At 46.4% G+C, this 19,556-nt stretch overlaps 1 protein-coding gene across 5 annotated transcripts in view; it reads right to left on the bottom strand.

The window, feature by feature from the left end:
• The window catches only part of LOC107057310 (protein NDRG3), a 66,645-nt gene that overhangs the window by 17,652 nt on the left and 29,437 nt on the right, over window positions 1–19,556 (bottom strand). For all 5 annotated transcript variants that reach the window (XM_025142367.3, XM_025142369.3, XM_046902972.1 and 2 more), the window contains 2 exons: window positions 13,709–13,814; window positions 11,055–11,090 (listed from right to left, as the gene is read on the bottom strand). In XM_025142367.3, the coding sequence (XP_024998135.1) occupies window positions 11,055–11,090; window positions 13,709–13,765 (93 nt within the window). In that variant the 5' untranslated portion in view covers window positions 13,766–13,814. The remainder of the gene's footprint in view (window positions 1–11,054; window positions 11,091–13,708; window positions 13,815–19,556) is intronic.

The raw sequence follows: 19,556 nt of genomic DNA, 5'->3' as shown, positions 1-19,556 counted from the left end.
CACGCCTTTTACTTGTTTTATAGTCTCTGCAACGGGGACTGCAGTTTCAGGCAGGCTCTCTGCTGACTCCACCATGGTAACCTCCGAGCTGCTCCATGGCAAGCTCACACATACCAAAAAAACTAAGTTCAGTTTTTCTGGCACAGCTAGATCTTCTCCAGGTCCTTCCTTCAGAGCCCGAGCAGCCAGCAGCACTCTGAACTCTCTGACATGTTTCCATGGCTGATAGCTTTGAAACAGGACAATCAATTTTTCCACCTCCTTGCAAGTCATCAAATTCCCTTTGTGCCTGCTCTACCCGTGTGTTTAATCTGCTGTAGTTTGTAACTTTTTACAATTTCTCTTGCTTTTTGAAAAAATAAAAGCTTTTTTTTTGTTTGTTTGTTTCCAACAGCCTCCATGCCCTTCTGTTTAGTCATGCTGGCTTCCCTGCACCATTTTTCATGTCTGCCGTGATAGATGGGCGGCCTTTGCTCTTTGCCTCCATTTTGGTGTCCTTAAGCAGTCCCAGTACTGCTGCAAAATTGCAGATCTTACCTGTCCAGCTAAACTTATTTTCAGCAAGATTTTCCATTTCTGTGCAGCGCTTGGTTTGAACTTCTGAGCACAGAATCAGTGAAGCTCTCTTCTGGAAAGGGTGCTGACCTGAAGCACGTTATGGTTCCCATCACACAGCAGCTCTTTGAAGAATCTTTTGAAGTGTTTCTTCCCTGCTCAGAATGTCTGCTTTTGCTCCCTGGGACCCCAAGCCTGTTGCTCCAAAGAAGTTTGCTGTGTCCTACCGTCATATCTGCCTGACGACAGAGGGCAGCTGAGACCAGCCTGCAAAGTCATTGACACAACTAGAGACAAAGCGTAACTTTCCAATTTAGGCCTGGGATTTCAATCTAAGGGGGACCTATGGTATTCACTAATGTAATTTAGAGTCAGATGAGACCAACAAACTTCCTGCAACACCCACGTGCATCTTCCATCACCTGCAATTATCTTCTCCTCCTCCCGCACTGCATCCAGGTATTGCTCCCACTGTCAGAGCCCACTAAGAAGACCCTCAACTCTCTTCGGTGGTCTTAGACAAGAATACAATAACCCCTAGCAGAACCCAAACAAAACTGGCATTTGGGGTGCAAGTTCCTGTTACAGATTGGCAGACTTGAAGACGTGCAGTTGAGAGGAGAGTTACCCTCAGCACCCTGCCCTTCCCACGTCCAGGGCAGCCGGCAGTCATACAGACACCTGCAAGCAGGATGCAGGGCTTCCTTTTCTCTCTACATCAGGAGCAGTTCACCCTGCAGGCACAAGCCTTCTTCAGCTGGAAGGCACACACCAGGAGTGCAGACATGGCGACACAGGCACTGACTCAACTCACCCTAGCTCTACCATTAAGAACTACTCTCTGGTAGGGGTTGGGCAGAAGAACACAGACAAGTCAGAGAAGGGTCAGCAATGCCACTGACCGCCTCCAGAAGCCCTGTGATTTAAGCTACATACCTTATGGTCCCAACTCCTTTTAGCCAGACCCCTTATGTCTCAGAAAAGGAAATGCTGTGAACTTCAAAGGGTTCAGCATCAGAAGGTGGTAAGACACAACCTGACAGCAGCTTTAAATCATTTTAGATAAAACAAAGATGTAGGAATTGCTGGGAGCTATTCCTTGCTGGGGATCTGCAGGTCAGATGAGACTATAACATTATCCTATTTGGCCTTAACATCTCTGAATGATTCTTAACTGAGGAAGCAAACGCACAGCAAAACATGACCGCCAAAGTATAAATTTACTGTGGGCTGATGATGGGAAGCAGACACACACCCAATGTGGCAAGAAGTTCACCCGGAGGAACCTTCTCTGTTCTGTCTACACGGAAGATTCCTAATATTAAGAAAAATCGTCTCTGATAGAGGAAACTTCCAAAAGCAGTTCCAGAAGCAGTAAGGCTTGCTTGGAGCTCAGAGTCCTGGGCAGTGAGCAGAGGGAGCTGGGTGCAGGGCTGTGGCAGCCCCTCTCTGAGCTGCCCTCCCTCCACTACAGCTCTGTACAGGATCCAGAACTTAAGCTTTAGAAGTTATTAAAGTCTGAAGTAAACAATTTGTTTCACAGTGGGAATGATTAACAATGAGAATTCAAATTAGCAGTGCTTTTCACAACTAATTTATTAAGCTTCCTTTCTGGCATTGCCAGATGAGTTCTATTCACAGTGTGAGGCTGCTCAAAGTTCAATATTATTTTCCTGGAAAAAATTAGAATTGATTTTATTTGGAGACCAAAAACAAAGAATACATCTGTTAAATATTTTCCATCTGTTTATTTATTTATGCTTTCAGGTCTGGTAGAACATAAAGCAGCAAAGTGTCTGCTACCTACATTCTGCTTGCAGCCCAGAAGGCCAACTGTGTCCTGGGCCGCATCAAGAGAAGCGTGACCAGCAGGTCGAGAGGTGATTCTGCCCCTCTGCTCTGCTCGTGAGGCCCCACCTGCGTCCAGTTCTGGAGCCTCCAACACAGAAAGGATGTGAAGCTGTGGGAGCAGGTCTAGAGGAGGGCCACGGAGACGATCAGAGGATGGAGCATCTCCCCTGCAAGGACAGCCTGAGAGCTGGGGCTCTTCAGCCCAGAGAAGTGAAGGCTCTGAGGAGACCTTATAGCAGCCTTCCAGTACCTGGAGGGGCCTACAGGGAAGCTGGGGAGGGACTTCTTATAAGGGCATGTTGTGAAAGGACAAGGGGAAATGGTTTCAAGCTGGAAGAGGGCAGATTTAGATTAGATATCAGGAAGAAACTCTTTATTGTGAGGGTGATGAGACACTGGAACAGGTTGCCCAGCGAGGCTGTGGATGCCCCCTCCCTGGACACACTCAAGGTCAGGTTGGACGGGCTGAGGGAGGTGTCCCTGCCTATAGCAGGGGGTTGGAAATAGGTGTACTTAATTGTCCTTTCCAACCCAAATCATTCTATGACATGATTCTATGATATTGTGTTGTCTTGCTCTTTGCTACAGCTGCCCTCAAGTTTCTACACATTACTAAAACAACACAAACCATGCCTATAAGCAAAGGAAAAGAAATTGTACGACCGTGAAGCATCACCATCTGGTAACTCTTACCATTACAGTACCACAGACCTTAATGCAGTTTGTATGCAAGTGGTTACCACCTCCTCTGTGTGCAACATTATTTTGGAAATAGTAGAGCTAAAGGAGATGGCTGCGTGGGAAGCAAGCCTAAATCAGATTCAAAGCAACATCTTGAACTAAATTATTCATTTCCATACAGAGCAGAAATTTATTAATAGAAAACACAATATGATCTATGCAAGCAGGCAACGGTTTTGAGTACTTTGTGTAATTGGATTAAGGCTTAAATTAGAGAAACGCTGGGTGAGAACTAAGAGCAGCAGCAGAACAGGGTGTGTAATCTGGTTACATAAACACGAAAGCATCAGGGGACAAAGGTGCTGCTGGGCTATCCCTAAGCTACTATTTTATATACAAGCAAGCTTTCATGTGCTGCTGTTGCAAAAACACATGACATTGAAGAACAGACCTAGTCCACCTGTAACCCTTTGTAATACTCTGTCAGCCCAGAGGGAAATGGGAAGTCACCTCCTGAATCAGCCAGAGAACAGGTCAAGGCTCTGCAGCTGAACGAACTGAAATTAAGTGACCTCTAACAGACATATAGCTGACAGGTTGGGCTTGGGTTCCAAAATCAAAGAACAAAGGACCACAGAATACTGAGCCCAGTAGCAACTAAGCAGTTAATGACAACACCTGCGAGCTGGAAATGGAACAAAGAACTGTGCTTTTCCCTCTCCTGCCCTGTCCATGTGTTCTGTAAAGCTGGTAAGGCCACTGCTTTCTTGTGCTCCAGTAAAGTATCCAGAATTTTGAGAGAGGCACTCAGCATGGGCATAGGCATATGCAGTACTTCTTCCTCATGTTCCGAGGGTAAATCCCCTCTTCCCCAGCTACACAGGAAAACTGCAGCTTCCTAGCTCGGGGTGAATGAACCCATCTAGAGATCTGCTCTTGTCTGCCAAAGCCTTGCAGTAGGTCAGCTGTTTCCAGTACTGCCACCACTGTTTTGAGTCAGCAGAGTCTTCTGACACTGAGTCAGCATTTTGAGCCTTCCCTAGGGCTACAAATAGAAGAGGCTAATGCCTCCAGCCCCTAAACAGTGGGCTCAAAGTGCCACATCCAGCACACACACAGCGTTGTAAACACGAACCCTATACAAACATGACCTGAATGTGCTATAATACACAGGCAAGTTTAAAACTTTTGGCATGACCACTAGACCCCAGACCATCTTAAACCCTCAAAACAACTTGAAAGACGAGTCAGGGGTCACACTTCCAGCAAGGTCAGCCTGTCTGCAGACACAATGTGCTGAACTGCCTTTTGGTGTAGTGCTGAAGACTAGGAATATCTTAAAATCTTTTGAAGAAGAGAAAGCAGGGAGATGCTCTGTGCTTCCAAACCTGCAGTGTCCCCAGGAATTAGAACTGTGTCTAACTGCATTGAGTTGTAACTAGTACTGCAATTACTCATTAGCTGCTCTGAAACACCATTAATGGGTGTTGTGTAACAGATGGAAACAGATCAATCACTATTAATGGTGGTTTGAAGGCACCATTCATTTTTCTGATGGCAGGAAGGAGGCAAATGCCTTTCTGAACCTAAAGTACATGCATTTGCTGTGATGAAAGGATTCACGGACAGGAATAAAACAAAAAAAAAGCACAGGAACCTCCAATACCTTGTCTATACAAGCAGCTGCTTTAGTACACTGTCACAAGCATTCTGAAAGCAAGAGCATGTTTACATAAATCCCACAGAAGGTTCATGTTCAGACATTTAAGAATGAACAGTATGAGTAATGTAAAGTGCAGCCAGTGGAAACTCTCCAGAACTCAATACGGCAGTGTTACACAGAGAGGGAGCTTTTAGACGGAGAGCCTGAGATGGGAGGAATTGGAGGGAAAGCTTCCCAAGAAACAAGAACTATTGATAAACAGATCAGAAATAAAATTTAATTTTCATCATTTTTAGCTTTGTATTTCTGTTCCTGGCATGTCAGCAGAAGTCAAAATCAGTATCTTAGTGATACTAAAAAGATAAGGGGCAGCTTCTACTTTAGTAGTCATAAAAAAGTCTTGCTTGCTGGATTCAGAACATCTGCATTGTTGTTAATCTCAATCTAGCATTTTCAACAAGAGAGTAAAAGAACTCACTGTACAAATTAGAAGCACAAAGGTCCTCAGTATCCCAGACAAAACGTTTCAGTGCTGGTGAGAACAGCTCCCCCGGTATTCATACAGAGAAGGCAAATCCTGCCTCAAAGTGATAAAGTTTCATATTATTTCAGTGCAACATACAAAAGATGCTTTATACTACCTTGTATTCAAGGCTGCCGTGTAGCAACCACAATCTGGCTTTAATGGCTTCATTAAAAAATGAACCGTCTTTATCAACAACCTACACAGTGAGATTGAGTGCATCCTCAGCAAGTTTGGAGACAATCCCAAGCAGAGTGGTGCAGCTGATACAATGAAAGGAAGGGATGCCATTCAAATGGACGTGGACAGGATTGAGAAATGGGCCTGTGTAAACCTCATAAGGTTTAACAAGGACAGGCGCAGGGTGTTGTACATGGCTTGGGGCTATCCCAGATCTTCATAGATATTAGGAGAACCCTTTGAGAGCAGTCCTGTGGAGAAAGACTTGTGAGTCCTGGTGTGGCATGAGCCAGCAGTGTGCTCCTGCAGCCTGGAAGGCCAAGAGTGCCCTGGGCTGCATCAACAAAGGGGGGCAGCAGGCAGGGAGGGGATTGTCCTCCTCTGCTCTGCTCTTGTGAGACCTCATCTGCAGTACTGCATCCATGTCTGAGGCTACCAGCACAAAAAAAGATGTGGAGTTGTTGCAGCAGGTCCAGAGGAGGTCACAAAGATGCTCAGAAGGCTGGAGCACTTCTGCTACAAAGAGAGACTGAGGGAGCTGGGCTTGTTCAGCTTGGAGAGGACTCCAGGGAGACCTCACTGCAGACTTCCAGTACTGGAAAGGTTATAAACAGTAGAACAACTTTTTACACGGTCTGATAGTGATAGGACAAGGGGGAATGGTTTTACACTAAGAGGGGAAATTTAGGTCAGGAAATTCTTTATTCAGAGGGTGATGAGGCCCTGGCACTGCTGCCCAGAAAAGTGTGGGTGCCCCATCCCCAAAGGTGTTCAAGGCCAGGCTGGATGGGGCCCTGGGGGTGTTGGCCAACACTCGTCTGAACATGAGCCAGCAGTGTGTCCAGGTGGCCAAGAAGGCCAACGGCACCCTGACTTGTGTCAGAAATAGCACAGCCAGCAGGAGGTGATCATACCTCTGCTGTCAGCACCGGTGAGGTCACACCTCGAGTGCTGTGTTCAGTCAGTTGGGGCCTTGACTACAAAAAAGACATTGAGACCATGGAAGGAATGGCAAGGAAGCCGTGAGGGGTCCAGAGCACAAGATTATGAGGAGCAGCTGAGGGAATTGGGATGGTTCAGCCTGGAGAAGAGGAAGCTCGGGGGAAACCTCATTGCTCTCAACAACTCTCTGAAAGGAGGCTGAAGCAAGGTGGGGGTTGGCCTATGCTCCCAGGACACTGGTGGCCTCAAACAGCACCAGGGGAGTCTCAAGGTTGGATACTGGGAAAGATTTATTCTCTGAGAGTGGTGAGGTATTGTAATGGGCTGCCCAAGGAGGTGGTAGAGTCACTGTCCCTGGAGGTTTTCAAGAAACGTGGAGATGTGGTACTTAGGGACATGGTTTAGAGGGCAATATTGGTGGTAGGCCGACAGTTGGATCAGATGACCTTGAGGTCTTTTCCAACATTAATGATTCTATGATTCTATGATCTGGTGGGTGACACATCCCACAGCAGGGGTTGGGGTGCTGTAAAGTTCCTTCCAATCCAAGCTGTTCTATGATTCTATGAAGTTTCTACTCAGTGTCTATGACATCAGCTACTGCACATTATGTGTTGTTTCCAATCACCCCTCAAGATCAGAATACCATTTCCTACTGTACCTGCAAGCAAAATTAAAGCAAAGACGCTGGGCAAGGATATTAAAGCTTTTAAAAATCCACACTGAAAAGCTTACAACACATGTATGTGTGGGAAAATTTCGCCAAAATAAAATCAGTAGAAATATCTATTTATTTATTGAAAAATTATACCTTCCAATAGAGAAAAGTGACAAAAAATTGCTCAGTAAACTGTCATTAACTTCAAACATTTTGCTGTAGTATTGCCTATGCCAATGGGAAAAGAAGTACCTCTACACTTTCGATTGATTCCAGCAATGCAAAACAGCAAGATGTTGTACAGGAAAGCTTTCTTTGCTCTGTGGGTTTGTACTTGTCTTGCCTCTTCTGTTTCAGCTGAACTGTGCATGTCCTGGATTTTCTTATTCCCACCTCTTCCATACCTCGTGAGCTTTCTGCAAATGTTCTGCCAAAACCCAAATTCCCTCTCCACACCTCAGGTCCTCATCTGTCTGGTGGATGCTGGAGAGCAAAACACTTCTCTCCCTTCCCGTGGGCGGCAAAGTACTAGCTAGAGATCAAGTTAAATGCTAGCTTATGTCAGACTGAAAAATAACACTGACTTGTTTAGTTTTACAAAAATATCAGCACATTCCTTCATCAGTATTTAGACAAAACACCTGGAGAAGGGGGAAGAGATTGAGACTAACTAAGAACACCTACAGGGTCTGTAGATAATAATAAAAGCACAGAGCACAAGCACAGCTCTATTAACTGTGTAGGTCACCACACCATCTGTCCATCAACAACCCAGAGCATTTAATCCACCATCTGCCTGCTAACATTAGAAGAAGCCAAACATAGATTTCATTAGCGTACACAAAGCTTTCAAGCAAAATGCAGGTCCCAGATTTAGGTTAATATGTTTTATTTCTGAGAATAACCTAGATTCATTTTGATAAAGACCCCTAAGCCACCATGCTAGCTTTCCTCTTTATCTCCACTGCAAACAGTTATCAGATTATGTGGGGGTTGTTTCAGCTGATGCCCAGGCAATCTGTTATTTGTCAGGGTTAACTGCACTTACTTGTAGATAAACAGCACAAGAAAAACAGGGCACCTGTATCTGAAAGGCACTGTGATGCAGCCAAGCTAAAACCTTCTTCACCCCACATTAACTCAGAATAACAAACTTCAGAAGCAAGAGGATGTTTGCTCTGTAGAGGGCTGTGCTGGTAGCACCTTGCTCTCAAGTGAGATGGACAGTGGGCATTAGGTTATGCACACCCAGTCCTGGCAAACACCAAACTGAAAACAAATACACTAGGAAATTAACAGAACTTCACAATGGCAGCATCCACTCTTTTCCAAAGGAAGGTAAGATGTTATAAGCCTTAAATATATTTGTCACCTGGAGAAGTGACACATGCCAGAGCTTTACAGAAAGGAGCATCCCTAACCTGTGTGCCTGGCACCACACAACTCCCAGAATCACTGTTCAGGCCTACTGGACACTCATCAGCTGGGATCAAACTAAACACTTCTCCCAGACTAAACACTTCTATAAACACTGACCAACTCCAGAAAATGCTCCGTATCTCCAGCTGCCAGAAGGAGCCCCGGAGGCACTGCAGGACAAACAGGCTCTAAGGCTGCTGGGTGGGCTCCAGCCTGACCACAGCACTGCTCCCAGCAGCCCCGCTCACCATCAGCAGCCTCAGCACAGCCTGGGATGCAGCCAGCCACCTCCACACTGCTGGGCCCACTCAGCTCCTTTGCCCGTGCTGCAGGGCTGCTGCTCGCAGGTCTGTCCTGCAAACCACCCACTGATAGAACTTGAGAAAAATCAACGTGCGAAAGAGCAGCCTTGTTCACTGGATCAGATCTGAGGGTGACTTTTTCAGTTGTGTGAAAATGAGCAAGTTCCAAATGATGAAATCAGCTACAAGGCCAGGCACACACAGCTTTATCTCCACTTAAAGCGGCTGGGTTTGGACTTTGTTAGAAAAGTGAAAAGGCCTCAAATGCAAGTGTTTCATCATTGATGCTGTGCTCTCCTACTGCAAACAATACATCGTGTAAGATAATATGAATCCATCCCACAAATCCCCTAAACTCTGCCTCAGAACCAGACATGACCCTTGCAGATGCTACAGCTGATGGAGAACATCACTGTGCTGGAACTGGAACATCAGCCCTCAGCAACTTGTGGGCAGCTTCTACCTGCTCTGTAAGAATGATTCTGTCCCCAAGGCTCCCCAGCCATGCAGGACTCCAGACAAATGATACCCCTGCTCAAGAGCTGTTAAGCCTTATGTTATACATCAGGATCTCCATTCCCCTGAGAGCCCCAGCAACCTCCTTCACTTTGGGTTTCCCCTTCTGAAGCATAGGTGAAGAAAAACCCTACCAATTCCACAGGGCCCTGGCTGTGCTTTACCAGATCAAAAAGCCAGCAGTAGTTTTGCACAGGGCAACAGGAGAGCTTGGCTTCTAAGTTTAAGCACCGTTCCTTGTACTAGCAACGGAGGGAGAACACACAAGGAGCCATCCCACCAGCTGTCTGCTCTGGCATTTATCAGGGCCTCAGCCCGCCCTGGTACAGCCTGAAAAACCACATCTTGTAGGAAGCATGGTGGAAGGTGAGCCTGGGACATCGGCAATCAAAAGAGACACCATGTAACTTATTGCTGGAAAAAAAACCCATCTAAATGAATTACCAAGAGGCTCCTGCAAGGAACATCTTGTCTCCTGCCCAACTGTTGTCATGGCCACCCGCTCACTGCTGATCTCAATCAAACACAGGCAAGCAACAGGCGTCCTTCCCAGCCGCGCTCCCCTGGGCCCCTCTGGCTCCCTGGGGCTCCTGCTGCCCGCCCCCCACAGCCTCCCTGCAGCCACCCTCAAACTGCTCAAACACACTGCACCTATTTTTACCCTTTGACTGACCCTACATAGAAGTACTCTGAACCTCTGGCAGAGATGGAAGAGACGCAGAAATATAGACACAAGATGGTGCAGGGAAGTGCTTTTCACACCCATTACCTACCTTTAAACACACTTTTATTAAAACCAATTTAAGCCAGAAAAAAAACATTACCACTGCACATTCTAGTTACAACACGTTAAGACTGGTAATTTTTAGTTTTGTAGACTTTAGGATACCATTAAATGTCACAAGGAATCATGCTAGAGCAGTACAGTGACAGGTGCCTGCCCAGATAGGATGTACTTGCAACATATCAAGAGATGGAAAAAATGCAAACTGTCTTCTTATTACAAGTCTGCTCTGCATAGGCTTGCAGGTTTTCTACACTCATCCACATTGACACACTTTCATTCAAAGCTACCTTGTGACACTGACAGACCCATCCCCAGCCGCACTGCTGGAGTAATGCAGCCATGGGTGCCTGTCCTGCGCTGTGTAACCACTACGGGCAAGTAAGCATGGGAAATGAGCCTGCACTCTATAAAGCACACCACGTCATCACAGCACTGTGCTCTGCCTAACCAAGGACACGTCCTGCATCTTGGAGGCTTGTGGTGCAACTGCTCCTCTGAAAGAATTATACCTATAGCAACCGCGGTGCTGAGGCTCATCTCCCCACTACTCTGAGAAGGAAACCCCCCCAAAGTGAGCCCAGCTTTGCCGTGACCCAGGCTCAGCAGAGCAGGGGTGCTGTAACTGGGGCACCAGTAACACTTGGTGCTTTTCATCTCCTCTCAACAGAAACAGGCAGAGAATGCACGCTCCTCCTTTCCCAGTCAGTGAACCAGATGGGACATGACAGAGCTGCAGCTCATCAGCAGATCGCATCTCTCCAAGAAAATGCCTTCCACAGCCCACTGCAGAGCCTGGGCAGAGCAGCCTGCCCCTCACAGCACACCGTAACGGGCTCTGGTGAAAGGGTGAAGGGCTATTTCTGTCAAACAGGCATATTCAAGTTCTTAAGCCTAAAAAGGAATTAACATGAAGACACAATTTTCCATCACTGACAGGAAGGCTGCCCACAGGTCCTTGGCACCTGTGCTTGTCTCACCTGGCAGTCGAAGTCCTGGAAGTTGCGAGCTGCGTTCTGTTAAAAAAAACAGAAAACAGACATTCAGCATAGTACCCCAAAACACTGAGCAACAGCACCACTAAGGGTCCCCTCGGAGACCCCTGCTTCAGCACAGCCTGGAGGGGCAGGTCACACTACTGAGTGCTGTCAGACACTGCACAAGACTGGGTAAACCACCCAAGGCAGCACTCTAGCTTACTAAGACATTGCATCTTAGTGCTAAAATTACAACTAGGGCCGTGTATGAGCAACAGAAGTTCCCCAAACACTTCTAGCAGCCGAGTACCCTAACTGCCTTCCACACGTGAACAGATGGCCCTGTTTCCCTCTCCCAGGATTCGTCACAGCAAGAGCACAGGTTACTAACCACATTCTTCACAGTTTGTGACGTATAAATCTTATATACCTGCAAATCTGATCCATGAATCCCCAAGTGCTAAGTACTGAACCGTGTCAGCTGTTTCAGACATGGCACAAAGAATCAGATTCTCAGCATATGGGAAAACAACATAAAAGCAGCCCTCATTTCAGTATGAGATCCTAAACTAGAGGAGATTTCTGACTGCTCTGTGTCTTTTTCCCTGCTGTGCTAAACACAGCCAGTAGAGTCTCCACATCTATCAGGATGTAAGGAAGAAATTCAGTCGACCAAGGCCACAGTGAATAAGAACTAAAAAAAACAAAGTATGAGGAAACAAGAGATTTCTGTACCCAGTGCTGGACTTGGATGGTCCGTGGTAAGTGATGAAGTGAAGGCTGATATGAATTTCTGCTGAGAAAAGCAGGATTCCTGGTAGTGTGACAAACCAAAGAATACTAAGATGCACATACAGAATTAGTGTTGATATGTCCTGACTCTGCATATGTGATTTTAACACATCAATATCTGACTTTAAAGCATTCCTCTATTTATTGTCTTAACTTTCTCAAATCTAAGAGTAAGGCACATCTTCCAGTACTCTGAACGTGTGATGGCTGCACCCCAAAGGCAAAGAGCTATCTGGAATCATGAAAGGACATCCCTCAGGGTGGATTGGGATCTCCTGAATTAAGCTGTTGCATTTCAGTAACTTTTCACTGAGACTATATTAATAGTCACATATGCCAGAATATGAAGCAATAGTAGTAAAAAATTCTGAATGAACATTAACATAATACTGCACTCTTGGTTTTGTTTTGCCAACCATCTTTGCTGAACAGTTGTTATCACTGTAATTGTTAGCCTGAAGGCATTAGAACTAAAGGTCAAGGAATACAAACCATCCACTATCCCATTTTGTCTTAAGAGCATCTGCTTTACACAGCCACCACGCAAAATCTCTAAACACCCAGCAAGAACAGGAATAATTGTCATTGGGTAGGTTTACTGGCGATGTTGCAGACAGTACTCCCTTTTTCTGTCTTTCAACTAAATGGGAACATTTTAAGTTGGTTTTTTCTCCACTGCACTTCAGTGAGCCTGAGTAAGGTAAATGTATAGAGTTCAATGCATTTTCCTTCCCTGCAGTTGTTATTAGGCTTAACTTACACAGAACTGCTAGAGTGTTTGGATTATTTAAAAGCCAGGCTTGTAGTCTTTCACTGACTTAGATTCAAAACAAACCAAAGTCAGAACTCAGTGTTTCCCAGTAGCATTTCCTACAGTTCAGACACTGAGTGACCAAGCTGTACCCACCTCCATATCCCAGTCAATTCCACTGTTTTTACAGTTTGAGTATTAAGGCGCCATAGCTCATTTTCTCTGTACAGTAACTTTTGTATATGAAGAGTTCACAAGCACCGTTAAGAGTTTTTACTATACTATTTCTGGCCATTAATTCATTTTGGTTCATGAAATCCTACCTCTAAACTGGATTGATCAGCAAAAAACTGAGTGAACTGCCAGCTCAGTACTTCTTGGACTCTGACATGCAGCAGAGTACAACAGTTTATGGCATCACCTCCACATGTCCACAAACTATGTCTAGAAAGTATGCGTGTCTTACACAAAGCCTGAAAGCATCAGTGAGGACCAGATCCCAGAGATGGTAGCTCCCTGAGGCATTTCTTTTGATAAAAAGAAAGTTTAAAGATCAGAGCCAAAGCTTATTTCTCATCCCTGTGCAGAGCTCAGCCCAGTTCTGGAGCTATCTGTGTACTTTTTTCCTACTACAACGTTATATATTCTCTGTAATGTCAAAATGGAGGCAAGGAAATGAAATATCACTTTGCATTTGCCTTTCTGTTCGTTGGTTAGCACCACAAACAGATAATTTGGAAAGACAAGATTACAAAAGTCGGAAAAGAAAATGTGTTACAAGCCAAGGTTTCTCTAGCATGGAGTCACCAGAGGTTCTAAAGCTCAGCCACACCAGGAATGGTGTCACCTTTCTGATTACTGTCACTCCTTCTTAGAACCCAGTACTGGCACGATGCACTGCTTGGCTGGGATATCAAACTGCCTTGAACTGCAGTGGTCCTTGTTTCCCTGAAACTTTGGAAGGGCATAGTGTGGTGCACTATTAGAGTGGGGAAGCAATTACTGTTTTTAGTGCTTCAGGTACTTCAAACTGTAAGCAGACAACCAGGGCTCCCTGGCAGACACAAAGTCAGCTGGAGCCCAGCTGTGAGAGCAATGGAGCAGCTAGCATTACCTTGTCGTTCAGAAGTGGTTTGATCTCTGTCAACTGAACATCCTGCAGCTCATCCATGGTGCCGTAAGTGGAATCACTTAACCCTCACAGCAGCCAGTGAGTGATTCTGAAACAAACACATATGGTTAGCAACAGAATTACAAAAGATGCTGGGCAAAGAATGCTGCAAGCTCTTTCATTAGACACGTATATGCCCAGTCTGAAACTTGCCAGCAGCTGGTTCTCAGCACAACATGCAGTATCTGTAATAGGAGAATGCATGTAAATGGTTGTGTTTGCTCACAGTGTCCCTGCACATTGCCTTGCCCCCCAGAAATCATCCTAGAAAGCTCGTGTCTTTTTATTCAGAAAGCCTGGCTCCACTTCCACACACTGCCATAGGCTGCCTGGAAATGAACTGAGATGACTGATCAGCAGAGTGAAAAAATGTGTTCATGAATACTGACAAAGCCAATGTTTCAAAGAGGGCTAATGTGCAGATTATTTTGCTGCTTAGGAAAGCTGTACATATTACTTAAGATGAAATAAAGAAGTCAGAGACATAAGCAGGAACAAGAATAGGTATGTGGTGGGCTTCCTGGATGCTAGCTGAGTGCGCTAGAAAAAAACTCAGATGCCGTCACAAATCAAATTCTTTGTACCACATGATACTGCTGCAAACCACAGAAGAAAAAAGTCAAACAAGAGCATTGCAACTGTGCTGCTGCAGCTCCTGTAACCTCACAGCCACACACACTGCCCAGGAAGGAGGGCCTCCCTCCCAGCACAGCACACCACAGCACACGGGCTGGGCCTTCTCTTACTTCCCTGTGCAAGGACTAACTCTGGTGTCGCTGAAGCCAGCCTGGCCGAACACAAATAATTGTGCCTTCTCCCTGTGAAAACCAGCCATAGCAACATCCCTCTCTTCTAGCTCCTTTGCTCTGAGCAACTGAATTAGTTTTCTTTTTCTGATTTTTTGTTCAGTTCTGAAATTTTTGGGAAACCAGTTCATTTACAGGCAAAACGTCCCTTACCTCACACTGATATTTTACTTGGAAGAACAGTATATAAACAGTTATATGGGTAGACAGCAGGCTCCAGAGGATGAGCTAGCTCTAATTGTGGCAATGAGTTATTGAGACCAGAGATATTTCCATACACCCTGGAACTTGTTAAGAGCTCAATATCTACCTGGTTCTGTCCAAAATTCAGGACAAGGATCCCACTACCTTAGAGGCATCAAAGGAGTTTCAAACAAGCATCACAAAGCTCAATTACCGGCAGCACTTATTCCTCTGTGAGTCCCAGGCTCACCCCCTGCATGTCTGCAGACAACAGGGAGGCGGATCATCCCCTCCACTGAGCAGAGAACTCCGAGCAACAATTGCTGTGTTAGATCACTCAGAGATACTCAAAACAGAGCTTCCCAGCAGCTGCTCCAAGCTTCCCCTGAGCCATACCTACAGCAGTAACTGCACCAGTCTGCCCTGGGACACCTTCGCTGCTGATACAAGTGTAGCAGTCCTTGAAGCGCCCACAGTGCAGAGAGAGATTTTGTGTATCACATGCACTAGTCTGTAAATCATTTGTTGTATGAGAATAAAAAAAAACTAAGTAGATGTTGGAAGTAAGGATTATGAAATGCTTTCATCTCATCAACCTCGGTTTCATACTTGGTCTCTAGATGTGGCTGCAATGCACACAGTAAACAACATTACACTGAAACTAATCTGATGCTTATCTTCTTGCTCCAAATGCGGTTTGCAACAGGGGGGCTCAGGGCTAAGCCAGCAGATTGCTGCGTTCCTGCCATGCTATACCCGCCCTGTGTGTGCTGGACAGCAGCAGGAAGGCTGCAGTTTAAGGTGCTTGGCTCAGCCTATCTCTCTCCAGGAAGTATGAACGAATTTCATCTTCCACAGCACCAAGTGGGCTCAAGTAAAGGCACCACTCCCGGAGAGAAGCATGAAGGAGGAGCAGAAGCTGCTCTGCAGGCCCGCAGCACAGTCAGGGCAGGCAGTGCCCCGGGCTGCGGCAGTGCGGCCTTCTGCAGGCCACCAACATCGCCAAACTGAGACCCAAATCCTACCAAAAGATTAAATGTGAATGGTAAAATGGCAGATTTCTTTTTCTAATCTGTTACTCTAATCTGTTCATCCAGAAAATCTGATTCTTTTCCTGCTTCTGTAGAAGCACTAAGCTTTTCAAAGGCTTTTTGAAGGAAAAGGTGCAGGGCCCCAGGCGTTGCTTACCAGCAGGTTGGTAGCTTTTTTTTTTTATTATTGTTACTGAACTTTCTGGAAGAGGTCTGTGACAGCCCCTAGGCTTCATCTGAACCTGCTTATTTTGGAGGCAGATGCACACCCTTTCTCTTCCCGAAGTCTTAGCAAACTGACTGTGATTTACCTCAACCCAGCCTGGTAACTGCACCCCAGCACGAGAGCTCAGCGGCTCTACATCGTTACCCACTACAACTACACCTGGGCACTGTGCTACACTAACAGCAACCCAGCTTCTGGTTGGAAACACAGCAAAGTGGCACATTTGTCTGAGAAAGTCACTAGCATTTCTCAAGAGAGTGCTTTGTAGCAGAGGGACCTGGCAACACGCTCCCCCAAATGCAGAGGCAAAGTGAAGGGTGGGAAGAGTTGGGCCATCCTCTGCTCCAGCTTCTCAAGGCTGATTCTAAACAAACTGAGCTATCATTGTATGAGGTATCGGGAGAACAAACACTTGGTATCCTTAACCACAGACTTCCCAGAGCCAGTAGGCCTTGAATGGAACATTAATCAGGATACTCTGGGGATGCTGCCAACTTAGCAAGAAAACCCAAGGTCTGTGAATCCTTAGCTGAACTGCCTTCATTATGATGCTAAAAATCACACCCGTAGGCCAGAAAGACTCCTGTGCAGGTGAAGGCCCTTCCTACACTACGAGTATGTGTAGTAGGGTATCATAAAACCATGATACTGGGGAAGTATAGAGTCAGCAATACTGTCATAGAACCATAGAATCACCAAGGTTGGAAAAGACCCACAGGATCATCCAGTCCAACCATCCACCCATCACCAATGGTTCTCATTAAACCATGTCCCTCAACACAACGTCCAAATGTTCTTTGAACACCTCCAGGGTCAGTGACTCCACCACCTCTCTGGGCAGCCCATTCCAGTGCCTGACCACCCTTTCAGAGAAGTAGAATTTCCTAACGTCCAGCCTGAACCTTCCTTGGTGCAGCTCAACCATTCCCTCTCGTCCTATCACTGTCACACGAGAGAAGAGGCTGACCCCCAGCTCACTACAGCCTCCCTTCAGGTAGTTATAGAGAGCAACAAGGTCTCCCCTGAGCCTCCTTTTCTCTAGACTGAACAATCCCAGCTCCTTCAGCAGCTCCTCATCAGGCCTGTGCTCCAGAGCCCTCACCAGCTTTGTTGCCCTCCTCTAGACATGCTCCAGGGCCTCGATGTCTTTCTTGCAGTGAGGAGCCCAAAACTGGACACAGTACTCGAGGTGCGGCCTCACCAGTGCTGAGTACAGGGGAATAATTACTTCCCTGTTCCTGCTGGCAACACTATTTCTGATACAAGCCAGGATGCCATTGGCCTTCTTGGTCACCTGGGCAACTATAGTTGTATGAAAATCACCAACTGAGCATGGTGAGGAGAACAGACTGGAAAATTACTAACTTTGTGACTTGTGTGTATAAATATTGTGCAGATAGTTCCACTTGGTGTCCCTGATCTATGGGAAATACCAGGCACCCAGGCCTGCACAATCCTGGAATGAAATAGCAGCATCTCTCCTCAGTGTGTGATGATTGACTTATTGCACACCACCCGATGAACCTGCTTTTTGGACAACACTATTTAGGATGCCTCCTGAATGATCTGCAGGCACTTCTGCCCAGAAAACAACCCATTTTCTCCCTCTAGTGCTCCTGTTATTTAAAGAAACAAATATGTCATTTCATAAGCTGAAAATAAGTTTGAAATACCACAACAAAGCATCATAAATATTCACAAAATACAGATGAGCTCAACAGAAAACAGGCTACAAGCAAAGCAAAAGGTTTGCCTGGAATGATCCATGTATAAACCATACATTTTTCTAAAAACATCCCAGCACCACCTACTTTGCAAGTATTCCTCTTGGCTCCATTTATATATGGCTATAAATATCCACAAATTCCCCCAAATTAAACCACCCATGCCTTTCCAAAGGCTTCCCACTGGAATAGATTCTGTGCTCTTTGAAAACCGGTAATACAAAGGACTGAGGAAAGACATTTGGTGAATAAGTAACACGGAGCCTAGCCACCAGGGTAGGATGCAGAAGGCTGCAGAGAACCAAGGCAGGTGAGACTCGGATAGAAAGCAGCTACCTAGCTCTAAATACAGTCAGAAATGCACGCTCACGTGCTTATTCCAAGATAGGGGCGCTCTCAATTCTCAACATTTTGATTTGTAACAAAGGAAGGTGTGCTCACATCAGAGCACTACAGCGGTGCCCCACACACGGCTGGCGGGTGCCATGGCTCCATTTGGGGTGCTTGGCTGCTGTGTCCTGGGGGTGACAGGCTGTAGGGCTGGACTCAGCTGCTGAGCATCCCCTGGGTGTTCTCTCCACACCCTCTAGGATCTCCACATCACAACACTCTGTAGTTAGAGGCTGAAAATTTTTGTTCATTCATCTCAGCGTGACTAATGTGTTAACTCCATAACCTGTTACACTGCTGCTTTACATGCTAGTCACATTGGGGGAAAATTACACAAGACAGCTATCAAGCTGTGCTACAGAACATGGCATTAGATACACCTAAACACACACTGCCTTGCTGGCATACAGCAGGGTAGCTGGGAGCCTCCTCTCCAGGCGCAGACTGCTCACACAGGACACGTGGGCTGGGGCTCCCAGCACTGCTCTTGGACAGCCCCTGCTCTTGATGGAATAGAAAAGAGAAGCACCACTCCCAGGGGTGCAAAGGGAGACGGAAATAACCCCCAAACCTGCAGCCTGCACAACAGCAGAATCTGCTGGCCTCCTATGATAGAGTGATGGCTTCAGTGGACGGGGGAAAGGCGATGGATGTCATCTACCGGATCTCTGCAAAGTCTTTCACATAGTCCCCCACCACATCCTTATCTCTAAAGTGGGGACGTGTGGATTTGAAGGATGGACTGTTTGATGGATTAGGAATTGGTTGGCTGGACGCAGCCAAAGGGTTGTGATCAATGGGTCTGTGTCAGGGTGGAGGCCGGTCACAAGTGGTGTCCCTCATGGGTCGGTCCTGGGACCGGTGCTCTTCAACATCTGAAGAGCATGACAGACGATGGCATCGAGTGCACCCTCAGCAAGTCTGCAGATGACACCAAGCTGAGCGGTGCAGTCAATACACTGGAAGAAAGGGAAGCCATCCAGAGGGACCTGGACAGGCTGGAGAAGTGGGCCCATGAAAACCTAATGAGGTTCAATAGGGCCAAAATGAGGTTCAATGAGGTTCAACCCAATGTGCTGCACTTGGGTTGGATTTATTTATGCAAACAGGGAGAAGAACCCCTTGAGAGCAGCCCTGTGGAGAAGGACTTGGGCATCCTGGTAGATGAGAAGCTGGACATGAGCCAGCAGTGTGCACTTGCAGCCCAGAAGGCCATCTGTGTTCTGGGCTGCATTAAAATAGAGGTGGCCAGCCGGGAGAGGGAGGTGATTGTACCCCTCTACAGAGCTCCTGTGAGGCCCCATCTTCAGTATTGCATCCAGGCCTGGGCCTCCAGCACAGGAAGGACGTGGAGCTCTTGGAGCGGGTCCAGAGGAGGGCCACTAAGATGATCAGAGGGCTGGAACACTTCTCCTATGAGGAAAGGTTGAG

The sequence above is a fragment of the Gallus gallus genome, chromosome 20 (genome assembly GCF_016699485.2).
Source record: "Gallus gallus isolate bGalGal1 chromosome 20, bGalGal1.mat.broiler.GRCg7b, whole genome shotgun sequence".
In the NCBI taxonomy this organism is placed as follows: domain Eukaryota; kingdom Metazoa; phylum Chordata; class Aves; order Galliformes; family Phasianidae; genus Gallus; species Gallus gallus.
This window is presented reverse-complemented; position numbering and strand designations above follow the sequence as displayed.